General features: G+C 36.6%; 1 protein-coding gene across 1 annotated transcript in view; it reads right to left on the bottom strand.

Annotated features, from left to right (window-relative positions):
• Positions 1 to 1,688: 1,688 nt before the first annotated feature.
• Positions 1,689 to 13,016, bottom strand: part of LOC121428491 (helicase SKI2W-like) — a 44,001-nt gene continuing 32,673 nt past the window's right edge. Inside the window, exons 20-24 of the mRNA XM_041625123.1 lie at positions 12,403 to 12,613; positions 11,044 to 11,154; positions 7,425 to 7,643; positions 5,371 to 5,511; positions 1,689 to 2,157 (exon numbers count right to left, since the gene is read on the bottom strand). Coding sequence (XP_041481057.1) covers positions 1,957 to 2,157; positions 5,371 to 5,511; positions 7,425 to 7,643; positions 11,044 to 11,154; positions 12,403 to 12,613 — 883 coding nt within the window. The 3' untranslated portion in view covers positions 1,689 to 1,956. The remainder of the gene's footprint in view (positions 2,158 to 5,370; positions 5,512 to 7,424; positions 7,644 to 11,043; positions 11,155 to 12,402; positions 12,614 to 13,016) is intronic.

The following is a 13,016-nucleotide window of genomic DNA, read 5'->3' as shown; positions in this document are numbered from 1 at the left end:
CGATCGTGAAAATCAAGCGTATGATTAATCGCTAACCTTTGTGTTACGGGACCCTGATCATTCACAGCTTTCAAATACTAAATAGTTGTTTTGGCTTCCAATATGGTCATTAAAAGATGTTAAACATAACAAAAAGAGAAACTCTCTTCCCCCTTTCAAAATACCCCAACTCTTTTTAGCAACATAATCATTTATGAGAAAACAGTTTGGCAGAAATGTCCTGGTGTTCAAAACCGAACATAATGTGTAAGAATGTATTTATTGATGGGGGGTCCTAAAGTTATGCACATTTTCTTTTTACAATTATTATAAAAACTATAACAATTTGAATATTTGAACAGATTATGTCATTCTAGTTAACGGTAAATATTCTAAAGATCATTTTTACCCAGAAAAAAAATATCACAATACTCAACAAAACAAACATTCTTGGGTGTTTTCCAAACACTATATTGCTTAATTAAACTTATCAATAATGGAAAGTAACTGGCATCCTTATATTTGATTGGCTAAGAGAGAAAAAATACATAACTTACAAAATAACTTAGATTTGTAGAGTGCACACACTGTCCAAAAATGCTCATGTTGCTAGCACAGCAACAGTTCTCTTGTAAACAAGCTATAAATATAAACAAATCTGCAATTGACCTAAAAATCTAAAAATGTCACTATATTCGTCTCACTTACTCATTAACTTGTACATTAGCCGGTGATAGAACTTTTACTGGGTCTGCTTGAAAATTCTGAAATGATTTGTCTTTTATAATAAGACAGTCTCCATCAAAAGAAATTTTCAAAAAGGCATTAAAAACCAATTTCTTTTGTAGTTTTATATTGTAGTACAATGTAATTTCTTTTATTTTCATTGTAAGCACTTTTTGGGCCTTAAACACTGTATATGTAATAAGTATTATTATTATTATTATATAAGAGTTACAAACATTTGCTTCTATATAAAATTTTACATCACTCATTGAAATTCAAAGCTATATCCTGATGGGAGCTGGTGCCCTTCTACGTGCTGCTCCGTTCACTAACAATTCAAGGGAGTTGCCCGATCAGCTCACTACTCACAGGACCTCTGGTAAACAAGGGCAAAAAACCCCACAGGAGGCCACAGAGCCAATCAGTCTAATAAATATCAAAACAAAATCCAGATGTGTATAATATGCTAGAATATTTCATTTCATTCAATTTCTTACACTCCATCATAGTTTACATGGAAGCATTTTCTACCATAGAAAGTTTTATTATAAAGACCCAAGACTATCTCAACAAATCTTTTTGCAGGAGGAAGTCCTGAGCCAGTATTGAATTTAGTGTACTGATACACTAAATGAATTACTTAGCATTTAACTGGGCTACCCAATTGCTTATACTCGTATTAAGAACATTTTCAAGTATTTTACTTTATCAAGCCAACTTTAAGCATAATTCTAAAAATCATTATGATCTCAAAGTCTTAGCAAAGATCATGTGAAATGAACCTCTGTGCAGCATGCCTTACTGCATGTACTTGCCAGACGTAAGCAAGGTAGGGGGCTGACTAACATTCAGGCAAAAATCTTGGCAGGCATCATTGCTGATGCCCAATTTCACTCTATAAATAAATACATTAATAAATATATACATAAATAAATGAATAAATAAATAAATGAATAAATAAATAAACAAACGAATAAATAAATAATGAATGAATGAATAAATTAATAAAGAAATAAATGAATACATAAACAAAAACTCTATTTCATTTGTTTTGTAATCAAGTTTGCCATTTAATAATGCACAAACTACACTATCTTTAATGATTGCCATCAATGAACTCCACACTGCTATAAGTCTTCCTCAATCACCGAGTATACAAGATTGCAGAAAAAATAAGTCTCTCTTAATGAGTTGCGATGTCTCCTCAATCTTGCTGAAAAGGATAGGATCACTGCTTTAACTCTATCTTGGTCATTGTGTATACAAACTTGCAGTAAAGACAATGTCTCTCTTAATAAGTTGAGACGCTTCCTCCATCTTACTGAAGAGGATAGGATCACCAACGATTCTTGCAGCATTCCTCACATCACGACAGACTTCATCTAACCTCTGGATAGTCCTAACAATGATCCCTTCAGTTACATCTGTCAGGCTAGTAATCTCTGAAAATTCCTACAAGAACAAGAAAGGAAACTTCAATCAGTAACAATGTTGCCGACTGTATGCAGTTTTGTGAAAATCAGGAGGAAAAATACATGGGGGCTCGAGGCTATATTAGGTAGGTAGGGCAATGGCACCAGATTTGTGCTGTAGACATGTGTCAAAAAAGTCAATGGGTGGATTTGCCTCAAATTTTCATTTTATATTTTGAATACACAATGTAGTGAAATATAGCAACATCTTCACATTTTCTGTTAGCCAAGTTGATTATCTATCAATGTGACATGTTTCCATGGCAGCTCACAGAGGCTCAAACAGTCTAGGTCAGCATAAAAACTTAAAAATGCCCATTTTCAGCAACTAGCACACACAGTATAGCCTATGGGGATGAGCCAAAATGTTGTATGCATTTCCAGACACATTTTAGCCTTATTTTTCACCATTTAGGAAATTTTATGGTAAGTTTTGAGCAATGTTTTTTTACAATAATGCTGATAAAGAATATATTAAGGTAATGCTTTTTAGTAGAAATTCCATTTTGTTTTTCGTTGTCCTACCTATATTTGGCAGTAGGTTCTGAAAAAAAAAATGCCTGGTTAATATCATAGAAGGAAATGTTTGAATATGAATTCAATATATATATGATCTTTCCAATCTTGAGTCGAGGTTTTGTTCGTAGTGTAATGGATTGAGCACAGACTCAACAAGGGCAGATGGATTGTATAATGAACGAATGAATGTATGCATCATTTGCCTGAAACAACAATACTTCTTGATTCTCTTTATATGATTCAAACAGAAAACATATGTTATTAACCCACAACTATTTTCTCTAATGTGAATACCAGATGGAACATTTTCTTCCAATGTGAAAGCAGCTACCGTATTTGCCGGCGTAAAGGCTGCGGCGGCGGATAAGCCGCACCCCCGATTTTGCGAATCATCTTTGAAACAAAAATGCATGACAGAATTCCCAGCGAAGTCGGACAAAAAATTTGGTTAGAAAATTGTTCAACAATTGCCGCGGAATGGGAAAAATAAACACGCATGCTTTCATTCTTCTAACTTACTATTTCGTCTTTCCCGGAAGGCGACGCAAGGAAAATATTCCACCATCGGCGTGAAGAAGCGGCCGAGTTAATCAAGCGCTGCGGAGGTAAACAAGAGCTACGTACGGAGGTATACAAGAGCTGCGGAGGTAAACAAGCGCTGCGGAGGTAAACAAGAGCTGCGGAGGTAAACAAGCGTGCGGAGGTAAACAAGCGCTGCGGAGATAAACAAGCGCTGCGACGGTAAACAAGTGCGGCGAATATATTTTATTTCTTTCAATTAACGTCTTCTTTTCTTACAAATAAAGTTGAATAAATACACAAGCATGGGCGGTGTTTCAATGTTTTATTAATGAAGTCGGCGATGTCATATGAGAGAAATAAAGACTGAGAGAGAGGTAACGACCAAGTGAAATAAAAATGAACACTGATTCTTTCTTGGAGATTTGTGGTCTTGAAAAAGACCGTTATTAATTCACGCACAAAGCAATTTCAAATGACATACCTTGTCATGTTCCCTCGATCTCTTCCTGATCTTATGTGTGGGAAAATATTGAAGGCGGCATGATTTATTTTTTATACTTACGCTATTTTTCCACCTGCAATAGAATAGTAAATTGCATGCAAACATCGTGTATCACCGTGTCATCATTATTATCGCACGCAAATCGTGCATCATAATTGACTATTGTCAACATAAACATGCTCTACCATCATAATCCTCGTTGTCATCATCATCATCCTTGCGTCATCATGATCCACAGTGCCTAATTAAATCTAAATCACTCATCTCAATGTTGTAACTTAAATTATCATTTTCAACTAGCAATTCATTGACACATTAGCGGCGGCAGCCAACAAAATTAGGAGGGGACCACATGAAATTTTGTGATGGACACAGGAAAAAAATTGGGCAAGGAAAAAAAAATGGTCATCAACCTAATTTTTTTATTTTTTTTATTTTTTTGGGGGGACCAAACACATTTTAGGGGGGTCCACATGAATTTAGGGGAGGGACGCAGGAAAAAAATTGACAAGTAAAAAAAAAAAAGGTTATCAGCTAACATTTTAGGGGGATCTGTCCCCATCCGCCCCCCCGCTTCCGCTGCCTTTGCATTGACACGATCGTACTTATATCATTATTGTTACCATTATCATCACATAATTTATCCAAAATATTTGTATTCACAACCAACCAGCCTATATGTATTTAATAAATCATCACCACTACCGCCATTTCCAGCAGTACACATCGCAAGGTAGGTTTTTATTATTATTTATTGGCCGATGAGACTTGGAGATGCAAAACAAAAGAGAAGATCAAAAGGTAAATATTTTCATTTTATTTTCCATTACGATCGATGACGATGTAAAAATAAATATAAAAAATGTAGAGCGAGGTGCTGCTAATCTTCCTGGCTCCTGGAAGGAAGATAGAAATGAAAACATGTTAAATCAATGTTCCACATAATTTCATAAATAAATAGTAATGACATTCATTACAATTTCATAGCTTTTTGTCAACAAAAGTACCAGTACCATGTCTTGTTAGCGCGCATGAAATAATTGCCGCGAACAAGCTGCCTGCCATTGGCAATATGCCATTGCCGGCCCCAGAGTGGTAGGGACTTAAGAACCAAGTTTGAAAGGACACTCGTAAAATTACGTCACTCTCGCCGATGAATATTCATCACGTAATTTTACGAGTGTCCTTTCAAACTTGTTTCTTAAGTCCCTACCCCCCAGAGTCAGATTGCTGGCGCGGTCTCTGAGCTCTGCTGCGTTTATGGAAACAAATTTAGACCTAAAAAAAATTCAATTCGAAAAGTAAGTTATCATGTACCGGTACTGAAAATGTTGTAGATAAGAATTATTATTTCATCCTATAAACGCGCTGTTTTAACTACCATTACAATGGAAGCGTCACTGTAGTCTCATACGTACGCATACATGCTGTTTTGACCACGTATTCAGCATCTGCGGGACACAGCTTTTGACTATCGTCACGTATAGGCCGCACCCCGACTTTGCTTCATTTTCTCATAAAAAAATAGTGCGGCCTACACGCCGGCAAATACGGTATTTGTTTCCATTTAGACGCACAATGGCTCAAAGACCTAAGCACGTGCAGTCAGTCAAAAAGACTAAATAGTGGTGAGAATAGAATGCCACTCACCAAGCCTTTAGCCCACTGATAGACCACCTCGGTGAGTCCAAAGCGATACTGTTCAACAAAATCTTCTGCAGGCATCTGTACTCCACAGCTATGTTGCAACACCCCTATCCTAAGAGCTTCTTCCTTGATCCTCTTCACACCCTGAATGTACAAAATTGGGATAATTATCATTTTCTTTAATACAATAATAATGATGATGACAATAATAATGATAATAATAACTAGAAGTGCTCGTTGGTTAGCGCGGCCGAGCACATGTATCCCCGAACCCATCCCATCATCCCTCATTGCGATATATAGAGCTCATACATGAATTTGACAAAGAAATACAATTATCATGGCAACAATGACCCTGCCCATATGTTGTCTCTGGGTATCAAATTTGATGAAATTGAACAAAACACATAATACTGTGATCTTTCAGCCACCTTGCACTGAGGATTTACATATAGTTGTAATATTCTTTCAAGTGCAAAATGTTACCGGCACCCAAGGCAAGGACGCAGATCACTAATCATATTCTTCAAAGCATTTTTTCTTAAAAAGACTTCACACTTTGTACAAAATGAAAATACAGACATTTATTCAGTATTTTGGAGGTGTTTTGGGTAACATTTTAAATGTTTGGTCTTTGGAAGGTGATTTAGTCACATTTATATAGCGCTTCATACTTGTGTTTCTAAGCACTTTACATGTTCTTATTATTACTCCAGTCATAGGATCCATCACTGTTCCACACACAAGTGCACTATCTCTACTCCCTGGGGAGCATCTTGGCCGTTTTCATACCACAGCACACATTCCAATCCAATAAACGTTAACATCCTACCGGATACCCATTGAGCACCTGGGTGAAGAGTGACCTATGAGGATAAGTGCCTTGCCAATTGATATTAATGTAGGCTGGGATTTGAACCCTCGACCCTTGGTTTAAAAAGCTCAAGTGACAGAACCACTACACCACAACATTTACTTTACCAGAAGGTCTCTTACCTCTCTACAATAAAACATCATAATTACCCAGGGCCCTGTTTCATAAAGCTGTTTGTAAGTTAAGAGCGACTTTAAAAACTGGTGATCCTTTCTTGTGGTAAGTGGTATATTCATTGGCGATGATTAAGTGTGTAAGAAAGGATCACGAGTCGTTCTTAAAGTTGCTATTAACTTACGAACAGCTTTTTGAAAGGGCCCCCAGGCTTTCCCCAGAATCGATTCCGGTTCTGATTCAAGGGATTTGTTCGAGAGTATTTGAGTCCATGATCACAAAATTACCATTTTTCATGTCAATGTAGTGAACGGAGCTTACGTGTACACAAGCATGATATCCTACTGTCTTTTTTTTCTTTCTCTCTCTCTCTCTCAAGCACAAACTTAAAGGAGAATGAAACCATTGGAACAAGATAGCTTGTGTGAAAACAGAAAAATCAAAGAAACGGATCAACGAAAGTTTGAGAAAAATCGGACAAAAAAATGAGAAAGTTATGAGCATTTGAATATTGCGATCACTAATGCTATGGAGATAGCAAATTGGCAATGCAACAAAGATGTGTGATGTCACTGATGAACAACTCTCCCCATTACTTTAGTATATATTTCACTTGAATTGCCTCTTTTATCACATCTATCCATAGATCATGTGTTCTTTCTACATGAGGGCATGTAGTACATATTTTTTAAGAATACATCATGGATAAAGAGTTTGTATCATCATAAGAAAAAGCAAATAGAGACATTTTGAGGGCATTTTATAGTCCACCAAAGGGAAAGTTGTTCATCAGTGACATCATACATCCTTGTCGCATTGCCAATAGGAGGATCTCCATGGCATTAGTGATTGAAATATTCAAATGCTCATAACTTTCTCAACATTGTTCCGATTTTTCTCAAACTTTCTTTATTTTTATTCTTTGATTTTTATGTTTCTACATAAGCCTACTTGTTCCAAAGGTTTCATTCCCCTTTAATCCATAGTGTGCAAACTTGGGCACTAAATCTTTAAATACAGAACTATTTTTCAATGCTTAGATTATAATTCAAATGACTGGAATACTCACATTTTCCAGACTCTCTGTCAGCTCTGGTTCGCTGCACCTCCTCTCCTGAAAGACCATACAAGACAGCAATGCAGCAATCTCATCTGGTGGGTACAGCGAAAGGATGTTTTGAAAGACAAGCTCAGTGATGAGTAGTTCATGGTTGCTAATTTCACAGGCTACTCGGCCTTTAAGTTGGATGGTTTTAGACTTGTCAATGTGATTCAGTTCTTTCAAGACCTAGAAGAACATAAACAGATTATGGTTGCTCAATAATATAATACTCAAAGATCATGACAACTTCAGAAAATAACATTTGATTTTGAAATAAAATATAATTTCCAATGATAGTAGGGAAAACAGTTACATATGATGTAACATGGCATGGTAACACTTTTCATAGTGTTAAACATGATGAGATATATTGCGCTATAATAAATATGCATAACAAAATGAATAAGTGTAAAAAACAGTCCAAAGATGCACAAACGATCTCATGATATTATAAAGATCCAATTATGGTGTCATAACTTTATGCACAATGATTGCATTATTCCACACAAGTTTTTTTGAACAAAATTTTTGAGCTTTCGAAGTTGTCTGTATATAGATTTTTGTACACAAAGTTGGTGTTTGCATGCAAAAAATTGTTCCTTTGTGGCTGTTTGAATGAATGAGCATTAAGACAACCAAATTCAGCGCAGGAAAGTCATAAAGACCTTCATCCAATTAACATTGGATCAGAACGACTCATAAAGATATCAACTCCACCTGTGTGTTGAAGCTCAAGAGTGTGAGTGATCACAAATAAACATAGGCTTAAAAATGAAGAGTGTTGAAAAGGCTGAAACTGAAATAGCCCCCATACCACAGCTGCCAAGTTTTATTTTGCAATGTCAGCATTATTCCACCTAAAATCAGTATTTTGGCAAAGTAAAATCTGTATTTTCCCAGGTTGGCCATAAAAACCAGAGGCCACATTCCTGTCTTGTTGTCTTCAACAGAGACAGAGGCAAGAAATAAAATGGTCTTGGAAAATAAATAAAGGTGGATTGAAAATGATCAAGGATTATCACTACGACAAAGGTAACACAAAACAATCACAATATACTGGTAAACAAGGACATAACACAAGTTGCTAAATTGAATTTTCATATTTCTGGTTTTTACCAAGAGCATACTGCCGTATTTCAATTTGATTTCAATACGAAATACGGAAAATATTCATACTCCTTGGTATGCCTGCCATACAGCGATACAAAGAAATGCTAAAGTAAGCTGACATTTAACTGAAAAAGTGGAATGCCTCTGGCCGCCTCATCTGCATCACGCGATTCAAAATAGCAGCAGTGCTGACTTTGAAAACTACTATAACTCACAAGATGTTCAGTGATAATTGGATACTCTTATTTCCACATTTTATGAACTAGACCAATATACTTACAGAGATAGGATGGTAATTCAACAAATACCCCCAATGTGGCCAAAATTCATTGACCTCACATGACCTTTGACCTTGATCATGTGACCTGAAACTTGCACAGAATATTCAGTGATACTTGATTACTCTTATGTCCAAGTTCCAAAAGTCAGATCAATAAACTTGCAAAGTTATGATGTTAATTCAACAGATACCCCCATTATGGCCAAAGTTCATTTACCTTTGACCTTGGTCATGTGACCTAAAATGTGCACAGGATGTTCAGTGATACTTGATTACTCTTATGTCCAAGTTTTATGAACTAGACCAACATACTTTTAAAGTTTTGATTGTAATTCAACAGATACCCCCAAATCGGCCAAAGTTCATTGACCCTAAATGACCTTTGACCTTGGTCATGTGACGTGAAACTAATGCAGGATGTTCAGTGATACTTCATTACTATTATGTCCAAGTTTCATGAATCAGATCCAAAAACTTTTAAAGTTTTGATTGTAATTCAACAGATACCCCCAAATCGGCCAAAGTTCATTGACCCTAAATGACCTTTGACCTTGGTCATGTGACGTGAAACTCATGCAGGATGTTTGATGATACTTGATTAACCTTATGTCCTAGTTTAATGAACTAGGTCCATATATTTTCTAAGTTATGATGACATTTCAAAAACTTAACCTCAGGTTAAGATTTTGATGTTGATTCCCCAACATGGTCTAAGTTCATTGACCCTAAATGACCTTTGACCTAGGTCATGTGACATGAAACTCTAATAGGATATTCAGTAATAGTTGATTAACCTTATGGCCAAGTTTCATGAACTAGGTCCATATACTTTCTAAGTTATGATGTCATTTCAAAAACTTAACCTTAGGTTAAGATTTGATGTTGACGCCGCCGTCGGAAAAGCGGCGCCTATAGTCTCACTCTGCTATGCAGGTGAGACAAAAACCAAAACCCCAAAAGCTATAGCTCTCACACCCTTGGAAGCTTAATTTGTTTTCACGAGTATGTACAAATATTGTTGCGTTCTTTATAACAAGTGGAATGCCTCTGGCCGTCTCACCTGCATCACGCGTTTCAATATAGCAGCAGTGCTGACTTTGAATACTACTCTAACTCGCACAAGATGTTCAGTGATACATGGTTACTCTTATGTCCACTTTTTATGAACTAGACCAATAAACTTACAGAGATATGATGGTTATTCAACAAAAAACCCCAACATGGCCAAAGTTCATTGACCTTACATGACCTTTGACCTTGATCATGTGACCTGAAACTTGAACAGGATGTTCAGTGATACTTGATTACTCTTATGTACAAGTTTCATGAATCAGATCCATAAACTTTCAAAGTTATGATGGTAATTCAACAGATACACCCAATTCGGCCAAAGTTCATTGACCTTTGACCTTGGTCATGTGACCTGAAACGCGCACAGGATGTTCAGTGATACTTGATTACTCTAATGTCCAAGTTTAATGAACTAGACCAATAAACTTTCAAAGTTATGATGGTAATTCAACAGATACCCCCGATTCGGCAAAAATTCATTGACCCTAAATGACCTTTGACCTTAATCATGAGACCTGAAACTTGCACAAAATTTTCAGTGATGCTTGATTACTATTGTGTCCAAGTTTCATGAATCAGATCCATAAACTTTCAAAGTTATGATGGGAATTCAACAGATATCCCCAATTCGGCCAAAGTTCATTGACCCTAAATGACCTTTGACCTTGGTCATGTGACGTGAAACTCATGTAGGATGTTCAGTGATACTTGATTAACCTAATGTCCAAGTTTCATGAACTAGGTCCATATATTTTCTAAGTTACGATGACATTTCAAAAACTTAACCTCAGGTTAAGATTTCGATGTTGATTCCTCCAACATGGTCTAAGTTCATTGACCCTAAATGACCTTTGACCTTGGTCATGTGACATGAAACTCTAATAGGATGTTCAGTAATACTTGATTAACCTTATGGCCAAGTTTTATTAACTAGGTCCATATACTTTCTAAGTTATGACGTCATTTCAAAAACTTAACCTCAGGTTAAGATTTAATGTTGACGCCACCGCCGCCGTCGGAAAAGCGGCGCCTATAGTCTCACTTTGCTTCGCAGGTGAGACAAAAACCAGTTGAAATTAACTGTATCTTGGGCTAATTATGGCACAATGTAAAAGAGAGACCAACCTGTATTCTCTGATGGTATTCAGGAAGGAGTAGAAGACTTCTATCTGATAGAAGATATCGGTAGTGCTTTAGGTCTTCCTGCACTTTCATCCTATAGCACATGTCAGCATACTGTACAAGGAATAGAAAAAAAATACAACACATCCTGGATCCTGATTGGATACAAGGGGGTCACATGACATTCAAAAGAAAATCAGCCATGCAAAAGATCCCCTGAATGTACCATACACATTAACTGTTTCAATTTCATGTGTGTAATAATAACAATAATCCGTTTATTATGAAGCGCTTAATACATCGGTACAACGTGTCTAAGCACTTTACAGATATATTATTACCCAGGTCATTGGATTCAATCAGTCATTCCCGCACACAATGTGTGCACGTCCTCCACTCCCTGGGGAGTATACCAGTCAGTCGCAGGTGAGGCGAACACAGTATATACTGGACAAGCTACAATGACTTTCACATCCTAGCGGGTACCCATTCAGCACCTGCGTCGAGAGTGGCGAACCGTGGATTAACGCCTTGCCAAAGGAGGCCAGACCGTGGTGGGATTCGAACACACGACCCTCTGTTTACAAGGCGAGAGTCAGAACCACTTCACCACGGCTCCTCCACATGTGTACATGTATATTGTTTGCAAAAACATAAATTAATAAAAGTTGATTCAACAACAATGAAATATAAGTCATAAAGCTATTAAAATATGGTAGAAACATGAAGAGAAGTACAGTCTGGTGCTTGAAAAAAAGAGTCCAATGCTCTTCTTGAGTACTGGCTTTCAACTGAATTGAACTACGGGGATTCACCAATTATGCCTCTGCCATTGCCTGAAATAAAAAAACTTATTACACATCCCACTTCTAACTCATGACCTCTATGACCTTTGACCTTTAAATGTCTGACCCTAATGTCTAATCAGATAATTGTAATTCATACATTCAGACAGGAGCCAAGTGAGAATCTGATCCATCCATCAGGTTTTTTTTTTTATTTGGTTAAAGCAAGAAAAAGAAATTTCATACACTCTATGTTAAGACCTACGTCAACTTTAACCCTGTGACACTCAAATCTAATCAGATCCTCATTCATAAGCAAATTAAGAAATTGATCCCACAAATAGCTCTTCTGTTACTTGCAAGTAAAAAGCAACAATATTTTCAGGACCTTTGTGTGGGGTAAATTTTCATAGGTGATGAAATAGGGAACATGAGAAAAATTTGATCATATATTTATCACCTACATCATGCATGATGGTTTAAGTAGCCTTTTGTGTAATCCAAGGTTAAAGCGATTCATATGTAATCACAATTTAATTTGTGAACCCAAATGTAATAATAATCTGATACGACTCACGTGCTGCTGGAAGTTGAAGCAAAGCGTACAATTAAATTTATCCACAGTTTTCTCTACTAAGTCTCTGGTGGTAAACTTGTCGACAAGATCAATGTCCCTTATATTCAGATCCCTGACCGGGTCAAGCGTATCCAGACCATCTGGATTTGTCTCAATCAGTCGTAGAAGTTCCTGGGTGGCTAAGACGGCTGACTGCCCTGGGGGATCATTCCTAAAGCAACAATTCATAAGATATCTTTGTTTGAAAATGAACACCATCAAATTCTGTGACAATTTCACAAGTATGAGTCTACATGTTTATTCAGGTACTACGCAGTCCCTCAGAGATGGCAAACTTCATCAACATAAAACAAAAGTATTCATAGAAGGAAAAGGGGAGTTTATTCTTATTATACATTTCTCTTACTGTAATGATTGCTAGCCAGTAGCTGTCAACTGACAAATCAAAAGATACGCATCTGGTCACTGTAAGGATAAAGCAGGCCCCAAACCAAGCATAGGCACTGTGTCTCTCTCTATGATAACCATTAGAAGATTGAGTATAATGCACAACTATTGCACACATTCCATGATTTGATATTTATAGTAATAATAATAAAATATTGTATTGATAT

This window comes from Lytechinus variegatus, chromosome 15 (genome assembly GCF_018143015.1).
Source record: "Lytechinus variegatus isolate NC3 chromosome 15, Lvar_3.0, whole genome shotgun sequence".
NCBI classification, from domain to species: Eukaryota; Metazoa; Echinodermata; class Echinoidea; order Temnopleuroida; family Toxopneustidae; genus Lytechinus; species Lytechinus variegatus.
Note: the sequence above shows the minus strand (reverse complement) of the source record. Positions and strands in the feature narration are given on the sequence as shown.